The following is a 23,643-nucleotide window of genomic DNA, read 5'->3' on the forward strand; positions in this document are numbered from 1 at the left end:
AAGAGCTTTACAGGGTTTGAGAGACTCAGTTGCCTAATTCCGTGTGGTTTTTCTTCACTTGGTAGTCATTAAAAACGAAATTTTTGTGTTAAATAAGTAGTTTTTGTATCTTTTAAAAGAGCTTTACAGGGTTTGAGAGACACAGTTGCCTAATTCCGTGTGGTTTTTCTTCACTTGGTGGTCATTAAAAACGAAATTTTTGTGTTAAATAAGTAGTTTTGTATCTTTTAAAAGTGCTTTACAGGGTTTGAGAGACTCAGTTTCCTAATTCCGTGTGGTTTTCTTCACTTGGTTGTCATTAAAAAAGAAATGTTTGTGTTAAATCAGTAGTTTTTGTATATTTTAAAAGAGCTTTACAGGGTTTGAGAGACTCAGTTGCCTAATTCCGTGTGGTTTTTCTTCACTTGGTGGTCATTAAAAAAGAAATTTTTGTGTTAAATAAGTAGTTTTTGTATCTTTTAAAAGAGATTTACAGGGTTTGAGAGACTCAGTTGACTAATTCCGTTTGGTTTTTATTCACTTGGTGGTCATTAAAAAATAAATTTTTGTGTTAAATAAGTAGTTTTTGTATCTTTTAAAAGAGATTAACAGGGTTTGAGAGACTCAGTTGCCTAATTCCATGTGGTTTTTCTTCACTTGGTAGTCATTAAAAACGAAATATTTGTGTTAAATAAGTAGTTTTTGTATATTTTAAAATAACTTTACAGTGTTTGAGAGACTAAGTTGCCTAATACCGTGTTTTTGTTCTTCTCTTGGTTGTAATTAATAACGACAATTTTTTGTTAAATAAGTAGTTTTTGTATATTTTAAAAGAGCTTTACAGGGTTTGAGAGACTCAGTTGCCTAATTCCGTTTGGTTTTTCTTCACTTGGTGGTCATTAAAAACGAAATTTTTGTGTTAAATAAGTAGTTTTTGTATCTTTTAAAAGAGCTTTACGGGGTTGGAGAGACTCAGTTGCCTAATTCCGTGTGGTTTTTCTTTACTTGGAGGTCGTTAAAAACGAAATTTTTGTGTTAAATAAGTAGTTTTTGTATCTTTTAAAAAAGCTTTACGGGGTTAGAGAGACTCAGTTGCCTAATTCCGTGTGATTTTTCTTTACGTGGTGGTCATTAAAAACGAAATTTTTTTGTTAAATAAGTAGTTTTTGTATCTTTTAAAAGAGCTTTACGGGGGTTGAGAGACTCAGTTGCCGGATTTCGTGTGGTTTTTCTTTACTTGATGGTCATTAAAAACGAAATTTTTGTGTTAAATAAGTAGTTTTTGTATCTTTTTAAAACGAAATTTTTGTGTTAAATAAGTAGTTTTTTTGTATCTTTTAAAAGAGCTTTAAGGGGTTTGTTGGGATGTGTAGTTTGCTTTTAGGACTTTTCAGAGCCATGATTCTTAGTCTCTCATAGGCGTTTGTTGTCTGAAACTTCTAGTTTGGGATGAATAGTTTGCTGAGAAGTTAACTTTTAGTATTTTGTGGTTTTATGTGCCTGAAATCATGAATTAGAATAGTTAATTAGCTGTTTAGATTTTCAAACATAGTTTTTTAGATGTTCATGGGTGTTGGGTTCCTGGAGGGTCTTATGACTCCTCCTCTCAATGAATTCAGATGGTTTTAGGACTCGTCCCCCTAGCCATAACTCCATTCAACCTTGAGCGAGGATATAAAAGTTTGATGAAGTATTTTTCTACTTAACAACTACATTAATAACTTCCAAGATGATAGGAAAGTATGACACAGAATTTATCAGTTACCGAGAGTTCAATGACTCCTCCCCACAATGAATTCAGATGGTTTTAAGACTCATCTCACTAGTCATAACTCCGTTCAACCTTGAGCGAAGGTATAAAAGTTTGATGAAGTATTTCTCTACTTAATAACTACATTAATAGCCTCCAAGATGATAGGACTGTATTACACTGAATTTATCAGTTTGAAAAAATCATCTTGTGGTGTTATATTCGAATTTGCTTTTTTATTATTGTCTATGGATCTCAAAGAAATTGACTGTTATCATTTGTTAGTGAACTATAATCTGTTTGAGTATGATAAAAGCTTGTGGAGTACTACATTACCTTGTATAAACACACTGGGATTCTATGATAGAGTGATTACACCACTTAATAATACTGGTCAGGAACTGAGAAATGTCCAGGAGGAAGTCAGTGAAATTTGTAGCTTTTTCGGAGTTGGAACACTCTACGTAAAGGGCAATGTACCTACAGATAAAGTTTTAATTCAAAAGTGTGACCCTAGGATTCCACTTTTCAATCTAGAAGAGTTTAAGTGTCCTAAATTTGAGGGGGGTTATCACCGTCCTGAAGACGAGGTTAGGTTCTTCACACAGTGGATACCTAAGAACATACCTGATCGTGATAAATCCATAAGACATGTTAAAAACTATTCTATATCATGGGACCATCGTTTTTGGATGTTTAAGAGTGAACTCTAAGTACTATTTTTATGTAAACATTTGTTGTTGTTTTCTTTTTTCTCAAAAAAAAAAAAAATCTGTTAATACATTTAAGCAATAAATATCTTTAAGCTTAACCCGTCCTTGTTATTTAGAATAGTTCTATTGTAAGCAAGTAACAAACTCTTTCCTGAAGTCACCTCTTGGATACACAATGCAGAAACTTCATTTAAGAAACAATGAAAAAAATTGTAAGTAAGTAAGTAACAAATTCTTTTTTAAAGTCACCTCTTGGATACACAATACATAAATTTTCATTTAAAGAAATTATGAAAAAATTGTAAATAAGTAGCATATTCTTTATTGAATTCACCTGTTGGATAAACTAAGACATTTCGTTCAAGAAATTATGACAAAGTTATAAGTAAATAGCAAACTCTTTATTGTTTACATGACTTAAATACACGATGTAGAAATTTAATTCAAGAAATTATGAAAAAATTCATTTATTTCTTTAAGTCATCTCTTGGATACACAATATGGAAATTTCATTCAGGAAATTATGAAAATATATGTAAGTAAGTAACAAACTCTTTATTGATTTCACCTCTTGTATATACAGTTCAGATACTTCATTCAAGAAATAATGAAAAAAATCTCAAGTAAGTAACTTTTTTTCTCTTTATCACAAACAATTTTCACTTAGCTAAATGATGTAGAAATTATTGAAAAATTCTCAGTAAGTAACAATTTCTTTCTTTAAGTCAACTCTTGGATACGCAATATGGAAATTTCATTCAAGAAATTATGAAAATATTTGTGAGTAAGTAACAAACTCTTTATTGATTTCACCTCTTGGATATACAGTACAGATACTTCATTCAAGAAATTATGAAAAAAAAATCACAAGTAAGTAACTTTTTTTTCTCTTTATCACAAACAATTTTCACTTAGCTACATGATGTAGAAATTTAATTCAAGAAATTATTAAAAAATTCTCAGTAAGTAACAATTTCTTTCTTGAAGTCAACTCTTGGATACACAATTTCATACAAGAAATTATGAAAAAGTTGTAACTAAATAGCAAATTCTGTCTTGAATTCACATGTTGGATTAACAAAAATACATTTCGTTCAAGAAATTATGACAAAATTCTAAGTAATTAACAAACTCTTTATTGTTTTCATGAGTTAGATATACGATGTAGAAATTAAATTCAAGAAATTATGAAAAAAATTCTCAGTAAGTAACAATTTCTTTCTTGAAGTCAACTCTTGGATACACAATACGGAGATTTCATTCAAGAAATTATGAAAATATTTGTAAGTAAGTAACAAACTCTTTATTGATTTCACCTCTTGGATATATAGTACAGATACTTCATTCAAAAAATTATGAAAAAATCGCAAGTAAGTAACTTTTTTTTTCTCTTTATGACAAACAATTTTCACTTACCTACACGATGTAAAAATTTAATTCAAGAAATTATGAAAAAATTCTCAGTAGCCCCACCGGTTCCTACACATTGCAAAAAAGTGAGCTGTACGAAAACTCCACGTTTTCAACCAGACTGGTTTTTTAGCTAAATCTTTAGAAACAGCCCAGCCTCTATTTCTGACCGTTTAAGTTTTGATGTTAGTGTTGTCAGTCAAAAGCTATGACCTTGAGAAAAGAGCTTGAGAAAATTGCCTGATAATCGAAAAATGAGAAGCCACATCGTGTCTCAGGGACAAGCATAGAGTACAATTCCTTCAAGAAATTATGAAAATATTTGTAAGTAAGTAATAAACACGTTTTGAAACTACATGCTATTTGCATGCCTTTCCTTGGCACCTTTCCAAACGAGTGGGGATCCCCCCACTGGTTCCTACACATTGCAAAAAGTGTGCAGTACGAAAACTTGGAACATTTCCAAACGAGCGAGGATTCCCCAATGGTTCCTACACATTGCTAAAAGTGAGCAGTACGAAAACTCCACGTTTTCAACCAGACTGGTTTTTTAGGGACCAATCAGGAGAGACATGCAAAGTCGACATAGCTTTATTTCATCTTTTAAGGTTAATTTAGACGAGGTTACGTGCGCGCACGTTTTCGTACAGCTCACTTTTTTGCAATGTGTAGGAACCGGTGGGGTTACTGAGAATTTTTTCATAATTTCTTGAATTAAATTTCTACATCGTGTAGCTAAGTGAAAATTGTTTGTGATAAAGAGAGAAAAAAGTTACTTGCGATTTTTTTTTTCATAATTTCTTGAATGAAGTATCTGTACTGTATATCCAAGAGGTGAAATAAAAAAAAAAGAGTTTGTTACTTACTGAGAATTTCATCATAATTTCTTGAATTAAATTTCTACATCGTACATCTAAGTCGTGAAAACAATTAAGAGTTTGTTACTTACTTAGAATTTTGTCATAATTTCTTGAACGAAATGTCTTTTTGTTTATCCGGCAGGTGAATTCAAGAAAGAATTTGCTACTTACTTACAATTTTTTCATAATTTCTTTAATGAAATTTCTGTATTGTGTATCCATGAGGTGACTTCAAGAAAGAATTTGTTACTTACTTACGATTTTTTCATAGTTTCTTAAATGAAGTTTCTGCATTGTGTATCCAAGAGGTGACTTCAGGAAAGAGTTTGTTACAAAAGAGTTTGTTACTTGCTTACAATTTTTTCATAATTTCTTAAATGAAATTTCCGTATTGTGTATCCAAGAGTTGACTTCAAGAAAGAAATTGTTACTTACTGAGAATTTTTTCATAATTTCTTGAATTAAATATCTACATCGTGTAGGTAAGTGAAAATTGTTTGTGATAAAGAGAAAAAAAAAATTACTTACTTCCGATTTTTTCATAATTTTTTGAATGAAGTATCTGTACTATATATCCAAGAGGTGAAATCAATAAAGAGTTTGTTACTTACTTACAAATATTTTCATAATTTCTTGAATGAAATTTTCGTATTGCGTATCCAAGAGTTGACTTCAAAAAAGAAATTGTTACTTACTGGGAATTTTTTTCCTAATTTATTGAATTAAATTTATAGATAGTATATCTAATTCGCGAAAACATTAAAGAGTTTGTTACTTACCTTGAATCTTTTCATAATTTATTGAACGAAATGTATTTTGGTTAATCAAGCATGTGAATTCAAGAAAGAATTTGCTACTTAGTTAAAATTTTTTCATAATTTATTGAATGAAATTGTGTATCCAAGAGTTGACTTCAAGAAAGAAATTGTTACTTACTGAGAATTTTTTAATAATTTCTTGAATTTAATTTCTACATCATGTTGCTAAGTGAAAATTTTTTGTGATAAGGAGAAAAAAAAGTTACTTACTTGCGATTTTTTTCATAATTTCTTGAATGAAGTATCTGTACTGTATATCCAAGAGGTGAAATCAATAAAGAGTTTTTTACTTACTAACAAATATTTTCATAATTTCTTGAATGAAATTTCCGTATTGCGTATCCAAGAGTTGACTTCAAGAAAGAAATTGTTACTTACTGAGAATTTTTCAATAATTTCTACATCATTTAGCTAAGTGAAAATTCTTTGTGATAAAGATAAAAAAAGTTACTTACTTGCGATTTTTTCATAATTACTTGAATGAAGTATCTGTACTGTATATCCAAGAGGTGAAATCAATAAAGAGTTTGTTACTTACTTAAAAATATTTTCATAATTTCCTGAATGAAATTTCCATATTGTGTATCCAAGAGATGACTTCAAGAAAGAAATTGTTACTTTCTGAGAATTTTTTCATAATTTCTTGAATTAAATTTCTACATCGTGTATCTAAGTCATGTAAACAATAAAGAGTTTGTTACTTACTTAGAATTTTGTCATAATTTCTTGAACGTAATGTCTTTGTTTATCCAGCAGGTGAATTCAAGAAAGAATTTGCTACTTATTTACAATTTTTTCATAATTTCTTTAATGAAAATTTCTGTATTGTGTATCCAAGAGGTGACTTTAAGAAAGAATTTGTTACTTACTTACTTACAATTTTTTTCATAGTTTCTTAAATGAAGTTTCTGCATTGTGTATCCAAGAGGTGACTTCAGGAAAGAGTTTGTTACTTGCTTACAATAGAACTATTCTAAAGAACAAGGACGGGTTAAGCTTAAAGATATTTATTGCTTAAATGTATTAATAGATTTTTTTTTGAGAAAAAAAAACAACAACAAATGTTTACATAAAAATAGTACTTAGAGTTCACTCTTAAACATCCACAAACGATGGTCCTATGATATAGAATAGTTTTTAACATGTCTTATGGATTTATCAGGATCAGGTATGTTCTTAGGTATCCACTGTGCGAAGAACCTAACCTCGTCTTCAGGACGGTGATAACCCCCTTCAAATTTAGGACACTTAAACTCTTCTAGATTGAAAAGTGGAATCCTAGGGTCACACTTTTGAATTAAAACTTTATCTGTAGGTACATTGCCCTTTACGTAGAGTGCTTCAACTCCGAAAAAGCTGCAAATTTCAATGACTTCCTCCTGGACATTTCTCAGTTCCTCACCAGTATTATTAAGTGGTGTAATCACTCTATCATAGAATCCCAGTGTGTTTATACAACGTAATGTAGTACTCCACAAGCTTTTATCATACTCTAACAAATTATAGTTCACTAACCAATGATAACAGTCAATTTCTTCGAGATCTATAGACAATAATAAAAAAAGCACATTCGAATATAACACCGCAAGATGATTTTTTCAAACTGATTAATTCATTGTCATACAGTCCTATCATCTTGGAGGTTATTAATGTAGTTGGTAAGTGGAGAAATACTTCATCAAACTTTTATACCTTTGCTCAAGGTTGAACTGAGTTATGACTAGTGAGATGAGTCTTAAAACCATCTGAAGTCATTGTGGGGAGGAGTCATTGAACTCTCGGTAACTGATAAATTCTGTGTCATACTGTCCTATCATCTTGGAAGTTATTAATGTAGTTGTTAAGTAGAAAAATACTTCATCAAACTTTTATATCCTCGCTCAAGGTTGAATGGAGTTATGGCTAGGGGGCCGAGTCGTAAAACCATCTGAATCCCTTGAGAGGAGGAGTCATAAAACCCTCCAGGACCCCAACACCCATGAACATCTAAAAAAACTATGTCTGAAAAGCAAAACAGCTAATTAACTATTCTAATTCATGATTTCAGGCACATAAAACCATAAAATACTAAAAGTTAACTTCTCAGCAAACTATTCATCCCAAACTAGAAGTTTCAGACAACAACCGCCTATGAGAGACTAAGAATCATAGCTCTGAAAAGTCCTAAAAGCAAACTACACGTCCCAACAAACCCCTTAAAGCTCTTTTAAAAGATAAAAAAAAACTACTTATTTAACACAAAAATTTCGTTTTTAAAAGATACAAAAAATACTAATTTAACACAAAAATTTCGTTTTTAATGACCATCAAGTAAAGAAAAACCACACGGTATCCGGCAACTGAGTCTTTCAACCCCCGTAAAGCTCTTTTAAAAGATAGATACAAGTCTTCAATCAACAATATATATCTATTTTTTTTAATACAAATTAAATAAAAATCAAACTGAATTAGTCAACTGAGTCTCTCAATCCCCGTAAAACTCATTTAAAAGATACAAAACAAAGAATGGCTCTCACACTTTTAAATTTTAACGACCACCAAGTAAAGAAAAATCACACGGAATTAGGCAACTGAGTCTCTCCAACCCCGTAAAGCTCTTTTAAAAGATACAAAAACTACTTATTTAACACAAAAATTTCGTTTTTAATGACCACCAAGTGAAGAAAAACCACACGGAATTAGGCAACTGAGTCTCTCAAACCCTCTAAAGCTCTTTTAAAAGATACAAAAACTACTGATTTAACAAAGAATTTTCGTTTTTTATGACCACCAAGTGAAGAAAAACTAAAGTGAATTAGGCAACTGAGTCTCTCAAATCCTTTAAAGCTCTTTTAAAAGATACAAAAGCTACTTATTTAAAACAAAACTTTCGTTTTTAATGACCACCAAGTAAAAAAAAAACACACGGAATCAGGCAACTGAGTCTCTCAAACCCTGTAAAGCTCTTTTAAAAGATACAAAAACTACTTATTTAACACAAAAAATTATATTTTAATTACCACCAAGTGAATACAAAACAAACTGAATCAGGCAACGGAGTCTCTAAAACCCTGTAAAGCTCTTTTAAAAGATACAAAAACTACTTATTTAACACAAAAATTTCGTTTTTAATGACCACCAAGTGAAGAAAAACAACACGGAATTAGGCAACTAAGTCTCTCAAACCCTGTAAAGCTCTTTTAAAAGATACAACAACTACTGATTTAACAAAAAAATTTAGTTTTTAATGACAACCAAGTGAAGAAAAACCGCAAGGAATTAGGCAACCGAGTCTCTCAAACCCAGTAAATCTCTTTTAATATAAACAAAAACTACATAATTAACAAAAAAATGTCATTTTTAATTACCGCCAATAGAAGAAAAACCACACGGAATTAGGCAACTGAGTCTCTCAAACCCTGTAAAGCTCTTTTAAAAGATACAAAAACTACTTATTTAACACAAAAATTTCGTTTTTAATGACAACCAAGTGAAGAAAAACCACGCGGAATTAGGCAACTGAGTCTCACAAACCCCGTAAAGCTCTTTTAAAATATATAAAAACTACTTATTTAACACAAAAATTTCGTTTTTAATGACCACCAAGTGAAGAAAAACCACACGGAATTAGGCAACTGAGTCTCTCAAACCCTCTAAAGCTCTATTAAAATATACAAAAACTACTTATTTAACACAAAACTTTCGTTTTTAATGACCACCAAGTGAAGAAAAACCACACGACATTAGGCAACTGAGTCTCTCAAACCCTGTAAAGCTCTTTTAAAAGATACAAAAACTACTTATTTAACACAAAAATTATCGTTTTTAATGACCGCCAAGTGAAGAAAAACCACACGGAATCAGGCAACTGAGTCTCTCAAACCCTGTAAAGCTATTTTAAAAGATAAAAAAACTACTTATTTACCACAAAAACTTCGTTTTTATTGACCAGCAAGTGAAGAAAAACCACACGGAATCAGGCAACTGAGTCTCTCAAACCCTGTAAAGCTCTTTTAAAAGATACAAAAACTACTTATTTAACACAAAAATTTCGTTTTTAATGACCACCAAGTGAAGAAAAAAACCACACGGAATTAGGCAACTGAGTCTCTCAAACCCTGTAAAGCTCTTTTAATATATATAACTACTTCTTATATAACAGAAATTTTTCTTTTTTTTTTAGAATCAATTTATTAAAAATCACACGGAATTAGGCTACTGAGTCTATCAATCCCCGTAAAGCTCTTTTAAAATATACAAAAACTAATTATTTAACAAACATATTTAGTTTTTATTGACAATCACGTGATGAAAAACCACACGGAATCAGGCAACTGAGTCTCTCAAGCCCCTTAAAGCTCTTTTAAAATATACAAAAACTACTTATTTAACACAAAAATTTCGTTTTTAATGACCAACATGTGAAGAAAAACCACACGGAATCAGGCAACTGAGTCTCTCAAACCCCTTAAAGCTCTTTTAAAAGATACAAAAACTACTTATTTAACACAAAAATTTCGTTTTTAATGACCATCAAGTAAAGAAAAATCACACGGAATTAGGCAACTGAGTCTCTCAACTCCGTGCTACTCGACCCCATTTAACTAATCCCCGTGTAACTGAATCCGTATGTAACTGAACCCTCGTGCAAGTCAACCCTCGTGCAACTCAACTCTCTCAAAATACTTTTCAGCCAATCTCCTCCAATTCACAAATCCCATTACCCCTTTTTTTTGCAAAGGTTAATCAAACATCTCCGATTGTAAAAGCATTAAAAAATTTTCCACTCACTAATTACCCCTTTTTTGCAAATGCTAAACAAGAAAAAAAAACTGTCCTTTTATTCAAATCCTAATCACCAATCAAGTTATACTCGTTCCTCTTGGCAAAGGTGTAATGACCTGTAGAATAGGACTACCAGAAAAACCGGAAGGAACATAAAGTCGTAGAAATGGTTCCTAGGACTATACTCATATGTTAACATTGGGTAAAGTTCATAACTTTCAGCCCTCCCCCTGGGGGCTTCGAGGGATTAAGTCATCCTAAAAGACATGGTTATAATATTTTCGACCATGTTGAACAAAATGGCTATCTCAAAATTTTGATCGGGTGACTTTGGGAAAAAAATGAGCGTGGGAGGGGGCCTAGTTGCCCTCCATTTTTTGGTCACTTAAAAAGGGCACTAGAACTTTTAATCTCCGTTCCAATGAGTCCTCCCATGATATTCTAGGACCACTGGGTCGATATGATCACCGCTGGAAAAAAAAAAAAAAAAAAAAAAAAAAATGAACACGTATCCGTGATCTTTCTTCTGGCAAAAAATTGAAAATTCCCCATTTTTGTAGATAGGAGCTTAAAACCTATGCAATAGGGTTCTCTGATACGCTGAATATGATGGTGTGATTTTCATTAAGGTTCTATAGCTTTTAGGGGGTCTTTTCCGCTTTTTTCGAAAATCAGCCAAATTTTCTCAGGCGCGTAACTTTTGATGGGTAAGATTAAGCTTGATGAAACTTATATATTTGAAATCAGAATTAAAATTTGATTCTTTTGATGTATCTATTGGTATCAAAATTCCGTTTTTTAGAGTTTCGGTTACCATTGAGCCGGGTCACTCCTTACTTACAGTTCGTTATCACGAACTGTTTGATCAAAGTAGAGGTTGGCTAGTTTTGGTTCTGATCAAGGACTTGTTTTTTTCTTCAAATCTGGACTTAGCCCGTTTTCGCTTTGAGTCAACATACAGCTCGGACTTAGCTTATTTTTGCACCGAGTCAGGAATTGGCAAAAAAAAAGAAAAAACGCAATTGAATTTAAAAGGATCTTTTATTTTCAGGTCTACATTGTTTGCAGATGCAATTTCAAGATTACACTTTTAAAAAGAAGAAGAAGCTTGCGAGTTTTCCGTTACCCGATAAACATTGCTCAAAAATTGCTAAAATTACAACAGCAGCAGCAACATTTTAAGAAATTTAAAATAAATTTCTGGTGAACTATTATCTCAATTAATTAGTAGTTGTACCGAACCAATCCTGCTCAAATCATCCTCAGGGCCATACTGTGGTGTTTCTTTTCATCCTGAGATTTTCCCCATAGTACAGTGCAGACGGTTTGTTATCATTGTATTATCCTTTCTTGTTTTAGTTTTGTTTTAGTTTAAAGCTTTTTTCAATAGACAATGATTAGAAGTCCTCCAAAAAAAAAGTCCCCCCAGATCCCACCCCAAATACCAGTGAAACTGATACTCATCCTGGCTGGTCAAGCACACTATCTCAAAGTTGACATGATAGCTCCAATTCTGAGAATAGGACAATGATCAGTGTAGGGGCCAATGTCGCTATAATTGATAATTATGGCTTTCAAGAGGTGCTTTCTTGAAGCTTCAAAAAAAAGAAAAAAATATCTACTATCAGAATCATCTCCCCTTTCCCTAAACAAGACCCTCCCTCCCAAAACTTAGGAATTTACCTTGAAATTTATCGTATTACCCCCTTTGAAATAAAAATGATTACTTCAATAATAGTTGCATTGTTTAAATGGCTAAAATCAATGTTCTCTCTTAATATTCACCGTGATGTATCTCTGCTAATAGCCGCCTAAGATGAGAAATTAGCAGACACGACAATAAACCTAAAGTCCCTTCTGAATACCCCATTTAATGCATTTCAATGGAACCCAAAACCATTCCCAACAAAAATGATAGTTTGTAACGTTCCACCAGAAATACTTATTCAGGAGTTAAAAGAAGGGCTCTCAGATAGGGCTGGAAACAAAATCCCAGTTGAAGATGTTACCCAACTTGGTAAACCTAACTCTAATGGCCTAAAAACAAGTCGATCCTTCTTATTTACACTGAAGGAAAAAATTAACATTCCAGAAAAGTTATTCCTATTTGGGCAAACGAAACCACACAAGGAATACAAACCAAAGCCTATCCAGTGTCAGAAGTGTCTCAAACTGGGACACACAACAAACAAATGCAATGAAATTCTTCTAGAGTGTAGTAATTGTAAGTCATTCCATCCTAAAGAGTTGACAACTTGCAACAACACTCAGCCTACATGCATCAATTGCAAAGGCCCACATGAATCTACCAATAAATCACTATGCCCTGCATATAAGAAAAGAGCACTAACACTCCAAATAGCAACAGAGAAGGCCATCCCATGCCCCTTTGCAGCAATGAAAGCAAATTCTGCCAAACAGTACCAAATAAAGCCAGTAATGAAACCAACCAAAACCCTCAAGTCAAACGCCCCCAATACATCAAGTACCCCGCATAAAACACCATCCTCTAAGCCCCCTAGCTCACATCCCTATCAGAAGGAATCACCAAGTCAACAATCCTCCTTGTCCGGTGAGATGAGGTCAGCCTGGCCCCCCCTCCCAAGAAAAAACAAACCAGAAAAACTACTAGGAATTAATCTCTTAACTGACAAACGGGATGCACAACCAAACATGCAATTCCCAAATATATACTTATTCATTCTAAACTATAATGCAGTTCAGGCCATGAACATACATCAACTATAGAAAACAAAAATCATTGCAGAATTGGCAAAAATCTACATCCGTGATGATATGCTTATTCAAGCAGAAAAAAGATCTTGCTTTACTTTTAACGAAGCTAAACATTGATACACAGTCATATGAACATCACAACACATATCAATACTCCAGTGGAACGTAAGATCACTCACAGAAAATAAGCTAAATGAACTAATATCTTTTATGAATAATAATTCCATTAATATTGCTTGCCTCCAGGAAACTCATTTAACCCAAAATCAACAAATTAAGTCTCTGGGATATACTATCCTGAGAAAGGATAGATCATCAGAGAGAAAAGGAGGTGGAGTAGCTTTATTAGTTAAAAATAATATAAAATTATTTGGCATCAATTTTCCAGATTTTGCAAATGATGTTGATGCAATTGGTATCAGTGTTTGGCTGAATAATACAAAAACCTACATAATAAGCTTTTATAATCCTAATGTCCAAACTACAGATGGCATGGATTTCTTTAATTATATAAATAATTCTAATATGTTAAAAAATATCATTATTTGTGGAGATTTCAATGCCCACAGCCTTTTGTGGGGGAATAAACCAGCAAATAAAGCTGGTAAATTGATTGAGCATATGACTTCAAATAATAATGAATTAGCTGTTGCTACCCCTCCAAACCTGAATACATATTTCAACCCCAAAAGTGGCAGATTCTCCACAATTGACCTACAAATTGTGTCATTAAATATTTTGAATAAAATTTATATAAATAAAATTGATAGTCCATGTACTGACCACTTTGTTATAGTTTGTTCCCTAAATGAACCTGCTGAATCTCTATCACATACCTCCAAATATATCAACACTAAAGCAAATTGGTCTATGTTCCAAAATAAGCTAAATGATGAATTACAAGTTTCACTCAAAATTCATGCATTTCAAACACAACAGTTGACACACATGCTGAAGTCTTGACATCTTTACTAATAAATACAGCTAATCATGCTATCCCCAGGACAACACCCAAGAAAACCTTCCCTAAACACATTTCTAAAGCATGGTCGACAAATGAGTGCCAAAATAAATAGAGAATAAAAAAGGCACATAGGACAGAATTCATAAAAAAACCATCACCTAATATATATTTAAAAAAATTACAAGCAGAATCTAATCTAAAAAGGACTATAATAGATGCTAAATATAAATACTGGAATAATTTTGCAAATAATCTCTCCAGAGAAACACATGAGCCAATTATACATAAAGTCATAAGCCACATCTGAGGGAAAAAGACTTCCCCCAACCCACTCCTGTATGAGCTTATACATAATAATACCAATTATAAAAAAAGCTAAGCTATTTTTAACTCTTTTTGTTAATAAGCTAACATCAAATAATCGAAGCAAAATGTCCCCAATTCCTATGAACCCAAGTTACCAACCACGCCCAGGATCCAAGTATATAACTAGTCCATTTTCAATCCAGGAAATGAATAATGCAATACATCATATTAGGACCAAAACTAGCGGTAGCTATGACAATATACACCCTACATGGATAAAGAATCTCACCCCTTCATACTAACAAGAACTGCTAAATTGTTATAATCACGCTTGGGCATCTCCTATGTTCCCCAATATATGGAAATGTTCGTCCCTCCTACCAATCCTAAAGAAAAATAAACCCAAAGATAACCCTGAGTCCTATAGGCCCATAATGATTACTCCTGTGATGGGGAAAATAATGGAGAAAAAAATATATTACAGACTCCTCTGGTTTGTTGAAAAAAATAATATGATCCCTCAGACTCAAACTGGATTCAGGAAACACCACTCCTCAACAGATGCTTTCATTTTGCTAACAAATGCAATAAATGAATCATTTTCAAAAAATAATGTCCTAGTTGCAGCTTTCCTAGATTTTGAAGGGGCATATGACAATGTGAGCCACCAAATCCTTTTAAACAAACTTGCACACCTCGGACTACCCCCCAAGCTTGTATCTTTTATAAAATCCTTCATAGAAGTGCAAAGTTTCATTGTTTGTGTTGGTTCAGCCTCTTCTCCCCAAAAGACAATAACCAAAGGCCTACCTCAGGGAGTAGTCCTCAGTTGCCTCCTCTTTGCCCTATATCTCTGGGACATGAACCTACCCCACACGAATCTACAATATGCTGACGATTTGGCAACACCTTTGAGATAGCACAGTCAAATCTGCAAAAGTCACTTTTCCAATTTGAAAAATTCTTCCAATATTCAAATTTAACTATAGTACTTACAAGTCAGAAAATAATTTAATTTTATCGAAATCGAGAACACGTCATTGCAAAACAGACTCTAAACGAAACCCCTATTCCAAATTATAATCATATTGAATTTATATGTCTCACATTTTACCAAAATATTAATTTTTATCTCCACATTTCAAACACAATAAAAAAATGCTATAGAAAAACAATTATACTAAAAAGACTTCTTTCTACACCCCGGGGCTGTAAGGAGAAAACCTTACTCCAGTTTTATAAATTACATATAAGACCCCATATTGACTATGGGCTCATCGTCTATGGTGCATGTGCAAAGGCCCTGATGAAAAAAAATTAAACAACACAAAATGATATAATACGCCTCATATTCGGTCTTAGAAAATCGAAAAACACAAAATGTCTACGTATGAAACGAGAATCGTCATCAATCAGGGAAAGACAAAGCTTTCTTTTTACAAAATATCTTACAAGATTTGAATCAAACAGTTCACTCACCCTCCATAACTGATTAAGAAATCCAGTCATGTATTGAGGCATAGCAGATGAGTATGGCAATATTCAGAAGAAGTTCCCCGTACCAGCAAAGTCTATTGAACCCACTTTCCCCCAATTCCCTCCATGGAATTGGTCAAGTCCCAGAAAAAATGCTGATTTCTCAAAGTGGAATAAAGATTTAACCACCATTTCTTTTGTCCAGAAAAAATTTGCTGAACTTAAAACAAATACCAATAAAAATCACTTCCAAATATTGGTCGATAGGTCAAAAATGAATGAGAACGTAGCAAGTGGCGCTTTCCTTCCACACCTGAAAATTGCAATGGGCGAGAGATTATATAATAGTTTATCTATAATGTCTGCTGAGTTAAATGCCATAATCATGGCATTAGAACACCTTAAGGAAAACCAACCTTTCATTGCAAATTCAAATAATATTATTGTATATTCCGACTCTTTATCAAGCCTTGAGTTGCTGGCCTCAGCTCCTCAGTATAAGTTGGACATTGACACTTATCATTGTCTCAGTATTATAGATAATCTTGCTTCAAGTGGCATAAGAACTTATTTTCAGTATATTCCTAGCCACTTTGGCATAAGTGGTAATCATTAGGTTGATGAAATAGCAAAAAATGCTATAGATATTGACCAGCCAAGTGGGAGATCAATCCCGATTAGAGATATTTACCGATGGAGGCTATCAGATATTAATTTTAATAAGATTAATCCTATCCTTTCCCCCTTTCCCAATAAGTATCTTTCTAAAATTTATCATAGAATTCGTTCTGGAACAAATGGACTAAATTTTCTTGCATTCTCGTATAAGTTTTCTGATTCAAGTGGTTCAATTCCCCTGTCCCCTCTTTGCAGGCATTCTAATATGAATAATGAAACAATTAATCATAATCTATTTGAATGTAACAAGATGACATTTGCGAAAAAGACCTTTCATTTTAAACTACTAAATTGCTTCAAACACCGAAAAATCGCTCTACCGTGCAAGTTCCTAGTCAATTGGACCGATAAACACAGCAGATAGTTTAACGAATCCCATCTTAGAATTGACCTCCTAGAGTCGAAAGATCTACTGAAAGATATCTGAAAATATCTAATAATCAAGAGGCAATCAAGCCAGTAGCTCTGTGGCCCACAGAGTGAAGCAAAAGAAAAAGGGCTAAATAGTATTACTGAAAAGCCCGCCTTCTGTTAAATAGAAGAAGAAGAAGAAGAAGCAACATCATTTATATCGCCAGCTGAGTACTGGTCAAACCCTTAGCATTAGTTAAATTTCACTGTTATTTTCCATGCTAACACTTTTATCAAAATGATTTCCCAGCTACGGTGGTTTGATTTTTTAAGTCTGGGGAATTTAAAAATATAGTTCTAAGCTTAGCGGTTCCTGCATCTTACTGCATTGAGCCACGAAAGAAAATCTTTTTAGAGAAACTTTTAAAAATCCCCATGCAAAAGTGAAATTCCCCATTTTAATTTAGACACTAGTCTTTATTTTTTAATCGAAGCTTTCATAAAAATTTGAAAATCGACTGTTAAAGGTATTCAGCGTATTTACCTTGACAGCATCTAAAGAGTCTGATTTTTAACGTCGTATAAAAAATTAAAACAGTAAAACAAATGTACCTAGATTCTGATGGTGAACTACTAGATTCGTCAAAAAAAGAAGACGGTGAACGAAGATCAAATGCAGACATAGACCTCGATCTCATCCTGAAAATAATCATACAATTATAATTAAATAATATACAGTACCGTATGTCTTTCCACAGGGAAAACTGCTATTGCTACTAGCACTATAAATCTTATGCGTCATTAAGTCATGCACGGCCTGTACGGTCAAGCCGTGGCAAACATTCTTTTTCTTTCCCGGCCTAAGTAAACTGCACAAACAACAACATTAAGATTTTATTTAGTTTTATCTACTTCTTACTAAGTCTTGTTAGACAAAATCGAGATATAGATGAGCATGCATCACGGTTAGGAACCAACATCTAAGGCTAGCAAGCTTAAAGTTTCCAATGAAATATAGCGGTGCAACCTTGTGTAATTTCGTTCCAGCGACGAGTAAATAATTTCGTCTTTTACAGATTAGGCGAAACCTTTTTTTTGTAGAAAATTCAAGTTTATTTTTTGGATCCAAGTTATTGGAACCAAAAAATAACATTAAATTTAAAAAGAACAGAAATTATCTCCTAATGAGGAGGGCTGATCCCTCCTCAATCCCTCACTCTTTGCGCTAAAGTTTGACTTTTTGTCAAAATTCTTTAAGAACCAGTGCTGAAACACAAGTGCTGTTAAGTTAGGATGAGAAGTTTTTTTTTGAAAGCAGTAAAAACCTTTAGTGTAAAGAGCGAGGGATTGAAGGCAGCCTTCCTCTTGTTCAAAATAATCTCTGTTCGTTTTTAGTTTTATTCTTTCTCCTTACTGTCGGTTGAAAAAGCTCGTTTTTCTATTATTTAATTTCTGGTCGTTTTTCAAATCATGCCAGCCATGAAGCATGAAGCTTCATGGAAAACTTCTCCAGAAAATTCTCCTAATGAAATATCTTCTCTCTGCAGAAAATTCCTCCTCCCACCCGAAATTTTTTGGTATATTTTCAAATAACACACACTGTAAGTAAACTAAGAGCGAATTGCATAACTTACAGTGTTTTCCTAGGGGAATGTAGGGGTCATGTCATCCCCAGAGGCATAGTTAATGGGTCTTTCGTCTGTTCTGAACCAAATGGGTATATCAAAATTTTTATCGGATGTCTTTGGAGAAAAAGAGCTTTGGGAAGGGGGCTAGTTTCCCTTTAATCCTTTTGGTCACTTAAAAGGATAATAGAGCTTTGAATTTCCGTTCGAATGAAACCTCTCCTGATCTTCTAGAAACATTGGTTTGATACGACCATGCCAGGGGAAAAAACAAATAAACACACATCTTGGATCTTTCTTTAGGCATAAAATAAAAAATTCCAAACTTTTGTAGGCAAGAGCTTGAAATCTCTACAGTAGGATTCTCTGATATGCTGAATCTGATGGAACTCCTTATAAATTTCTGATTATATTTTCCTTTGTAGATTTTCATTTTCCAACGGACCTTTAAATAAATTATTTGAAAAAAACTACGTTTTCTAAAGAGTTAAAGAGGCTGAGTTACAAGGTCGAACCTTAAAACGTACAGGGACTAGGAGGCACAGTTGGGGGGCTGCCACCCCCCAAACCCCCGCTTTCGCAGCCTTTAAAAAAAAAGTTTTTTAAACTGAAAGTAAGGAGCGACATTAAATCTTAAAACGAGCAGAAATTATTCCGTATATGAAAGGGGCTGTGCCCTCCTCAACGCCTCGCTCTTTACGCTAAAGTTTGACTTTCTCATATCTCTTTTTTTAAACAATAAAAACTTTAGCGTAAAGAGCGAGTAAACCCCCCGCTCTTGAACATTCTTGTTTTAAGGCTTTTAATTCCTGAATACTCAAATCACGTCGTACAGGGTGCCTCCTAATCCCTGTACGTTTTAAGGTTCGAACTTGTGACTCAGCCTCTTTAACAGCCTCCCAACTGTGCCTCCTAATCCCTGTACGTTTTAAGGGTTGACCTTGCAACTCAGCCTCTTTAACTCTTTAGAAAACGTAATTTTTTTCAAATAATTTAAAAAAGAAATTGAGTTTCTTTTTTAAGTTTAAATTCAGTATATAAAAAATTTGCTCTGACGGTGATTCGAACCCGGGTTTTCCGCCTGACAGTCTAGAATATCAACCGCTGTACTAAACAGACACAATTGTAATTATTTTTTAGTAAATGGAAACTATTTTCGACGCAAGCAAATTCCCACGAAACTTTATATTCGATTTTTGGAAAACAGGGAAGGAGTGATCATATTGAGCTGAAATTTCGTGGATAAGCTTCCAGGCCCCAGGAAAGCTTATCCTCTAAATTATCCCCAGGAAAGCTTATCCGTTAAAGGGGGGTTGTGGTGGGAAAAATTAACATGGGCTATTATAGGAAAACGAGGTTTTTCGTTAATGTAAATTCGGGGGATAATTTTTTCGGTCTGAAAATATCAAAAGGCCCTAACAGGTCGAATTCTGCTTCGAATGAGTCCTCATTCAACCGGATCCGTTGCCAACTGTGGCCTGTAGGCGTGGCTAAGAAAAAAAAAAGAATTTTAAGTGGCTATATTTGTTTTTTTTGAAAACAGGGAAGAAGTAATCGGATTGAGCTGAAATTTCGAGGATAAGCTCCTGGGCCCAAGGAAAACTTAACCTCTAAATTTCAGCCCAATCGGACAACGTTAAAGGGGGGTTGTGGTGGGAGGGTCGAAACTTCCGGCCCAGTTTACCCCATGAAGATAAAGTCGGAGGAGGATGAAATTTTGCAAGTTTCTTAGTTTGAGCTTGGGCTACAAAATGCGATTACCGCCGTCTCTCTGCGACCTCTAGGACCTGAAATCGCTTAACATTGTGGTGGGTCGCCTCTTTATAGAGGCACAAGTGTGCCTCCTTGATACGGGTTTTCTCGAAAGATATCCTATTTTGCAGTGGTGACTGAAAATCTAAGACACGTGGTTTGGGCTGGAAACTTGGGGTGATGGCACCTTTTCTCTTGTTTTGCGGTTTACCTCAGGGTAAAAGACTTTATTTTTAGGATATTACAGATACCTTTAAATAAAGAATACTGAATTTAATGTCTGGATAGTGAAACTAGGAGCTTATAAGTTAATCTTGTGCCTTCCCCCTCCCTAGGCTGGCCAAAAAAAAACTTCTTGGGAAATTAAAAAAAAAATACAAACTATAAGAAAGTATTAGTAATATTTCAGGGAAGTTAAAGATCTACCATAAAGGCTAGAAAATTTATAATTGACGATAACTTTTCTAATTACCTTGCGTAACCGTTTCTATTACAAATGCTTTCCAGTAGCTGACTAACTTCTCTAGAGGCTTTAAACTGGAGAGCAGGCTGAAAAAAAAGGAAAAACATTAGTCCTTTTCGCTGGAAGAAAGCTTATAAAATTCAAAACACTAACCATCATATCTGTAGTTAGTAACAGAGTATATCACATCGTAATGCATGCCAATTACGACGTCATAAATAGAGAGCCATATACGAATATAGCTGTTGCTTTTAATAAATCTCAATAAAACGAATTCTTCACCTCCAAGCAATTACAGTATTCTGGAAGTTGTTTAAAAAATTTTAATATAATTACAAGCCAGTGAATATATTTTGACGTACCGTAATTTAATTTAGGAAGAAGAGTACATAGTTTAAACAACAAAGAATTTCAAATTTAAGATCCCTTTTCTCACAACACATTTAAAAACAAAACAAGATCTAAGACGAACAGAAATAAGATAGATTGAAAATGAAATCCCCAATTCTAGTGCAAGAAATGCTGAACGGATTTGCAACGAATAAGGCTATCAAAAAGTTCCTTGATTAGCCCTTGATTGTTGTCAAAGCACAGGTCAGGGCATTTTTCTGCGTATACACTGTTGACATAATAGCTCCAGCCAAGGCTTAAAGGTGCCCCTTTAAGGGTCTAATCATCTTTAACATACAACACTTGCATTAAACAGAATGGACAATCTGAGATATGTTTGCTTGGATAAAAATGGAGGTTATTCTGAGTCGAGTCATTAGAGGCAAAACCAGCATTGCCTTAGTTAAGAACCATGGGTCTTCGATATATCATTTTTCCCCCGACCAGGTTGTTTGGGAGGGGTGGCTGCGCAAACTTGGGAGGTGTTTACTTGAAAAGTGCTTGAAGGGTAACATCGAAAGTGCTTGAAGGGCAACCTGCTCCCGTCATCTGACTTTCCTACCATCTGGTTTATTAGCATCGCTTAAGATATACAGTGAAAATCTTGATATAGCTGTTTTCTCTGAATATTCGAAAGGGTCCAACAAACAGGGATTTGTGACCGCACTTGTTAGCCCACAGCCCCTCAAGAAAGAACCATAAGTCAGACATATTGTCAATAATTTATAGATATGTTTTCAAAATGACTGCAGGAATACCTTCAACCTAGCAAAAAGCGAATAACAGCCCATATTAATCAAAAATTAAAAACTCGTTTTAAATAAGTTATAATTCTGAAATAATCACCTTTGGACACTGATTTAGGAGTGGGAACTATTAAGCATGCTAATTTTAAAAGTAAAAACAAAGATGAAAAAAATTAAAGGATTTTTGAAAAAGAGCTTGAAAACCTCCAAAAACAGTGGGAGATCAAATAAAAGTATATCTCTGAAAGCACCTTGATCAAAACCCCCTAAACGGAAATTTGGTAGCGTGGTGCTAGAAAATCGTAGAGTGTTGTTTACTATCTTTGCAAAAACGAGCTTTTTTCAAATCCAAAGTCTTAACTACTCGATAACGATCAAAGGCAGCGCAATATCACTGCCTAAGTAAAGAACGATGTTGGCACAATGTATTATTCATCTTTTTTTTTTTTTTTTTCGGTTTTAGACCGGGGCACTTCGTATAGAAGGGGTTGTCGTAGAAACTTCAAAAAGGGCTCATTGGATTGGAAATTAAGAGGGCTAGTGCTCTTTTTAATAGTCGAAAGTGATTGGAGGGCTAATAGCCCCCCCCCACCCATCATTTCGCCAAACACATCCAATCCAAATCTTAAGATAGCCACTTTGTTCATCGTAGTTGAAAGGTTTGGAAATTATGCCTTTGAGAGTGACAACCTCCTCTCCATAGCCTTCAGGAAAAGGGTTGTAAGTTATGCCCTGGGGGCAAACAAGGTTTTTATAGGAAGAGTGGTTGTATAAATTTCGGAGCGGGCTCATTGAATTAGTAACCAGAAGTTCTAGTGGCCTTTTAAAGGGTCAAAGTGATCAGCGGGCAGCAACCCCCCCACGTCATGTTTTCCCGAAATGCATCCAATAGAAATTTTGAGATAGCCATTTTGTTCAAAATTATCCAAAGAACATATAACAATGCCTCTAGCGTTGACAAAAACCTCCTGAGCCCTGGAGCAGGGGCTATCCTAAGGGCATATAAGGTTTTTATGGAATAGGTGGTCATATCAATTTCAGATGGCGCTCATTTGGTTTGGAATTTGAAGCAATAGTGCCCTTTTTAAGAGTCAAAAGTAATTCAAAAGCAACCAGCCCCCCCCCCCACCCCCATCGTTTCCCAACACAAACATCCAAACAAAGTTTTGAGATATCTTTTTTTTTTCAACATTCTTGAAGGTTCAGTAATTATGCGTTTGGGGATGTCAATCCCCCCCCCTCGAGGCCCCAGGGCTGTAGGCAATTTGTTCACTGTTTAGATGTAGTATATGTTAATGAGAAAAGGTATGCATGTTTGACTTCTACATTTCAAAAATTAATTTAAAAAATTTTTTTGCACAAAACAAGTTTTCAAAAAAGTAAAGAACTCCATTAAACCAAAAAAATACAGTCAAACTCAAAACCAGCAGAAATTAATATGAATAGGGTTCTAAACCTTTATGCTTTCGAAAAGCCTTAATATAATTTTTACTTTACTGAAAAAATGTGCATTGTCAGTTTAATATACATATGCTGATATTTATTCCTTAAAATCTTAATTAATTTCTGATTTCTTAAAGTTATAAAAATGAAAACATTTGAAAGAACTTTTTCAGTAAAGTACAAATTATATTCTGGCTTTTAGAAAGCGTAGGGGCTTAGAACCCTACTTATATTAATTTCTGTTTGTTTTGGGTTTCATTTATTTATTGATACTGGTTTGTGGTAGTTGTATGCTTGGTAGATTATTTGATTGTTTTTTCTTCATTTTTTATTTAATTGAGTTGTTAACTTTTTTTGAAAAACTTACTTTGTGGAAATTTTTTTTAAAATAATTTCTGTTCCTTTTACATTGACATAGT

At 33.8% G+C, this 23,643-nt stretch overlaps 1 protein-coding gene across 1 annotated transcript in view; it reads right to left on the reverse strand.

Annotated features, from left to right (window-relative positions):
- Nucleotides 1-23,643, reverse strand: part of LOC148953977 (uncharacterized) — a 136,865-nt gene that overhangs the window by 30,636 nt on the left and 82,586 nt on the right. The window contains exons 4-5 of the mRNA XM_089086058.1: nt 20,655-20,731; nt 17,418-17,504 (exon numbers count right to left, since the gene is read on the reverse strand). Coding sequence (XP_088942184.1) covers nt 17,418-17,504; nt 20,655-20,731 — 164 coding nt within the window. The remainder of the gene's footprint in view (nt 1-17,417; nt 17,505-20,654; nt 20,732-23,643) is intronic.

Source organism: Artemia sp. Qi Xiang Cuo, chromosome 3 (genome assembly GCF_049724085.1).
Source record: "Artemia sp. Qi Xiang Cuo chromosome 3, ASM4972408v1, whole genome shotgun sequence".
Taxonomy (NCBI): Eukaryota; Metazoa; Arthropoda; class Branchiopoda; order Anostraca; family Artemiidae; genus Artemia; species Artemia sp. Qi Xiang Cuo.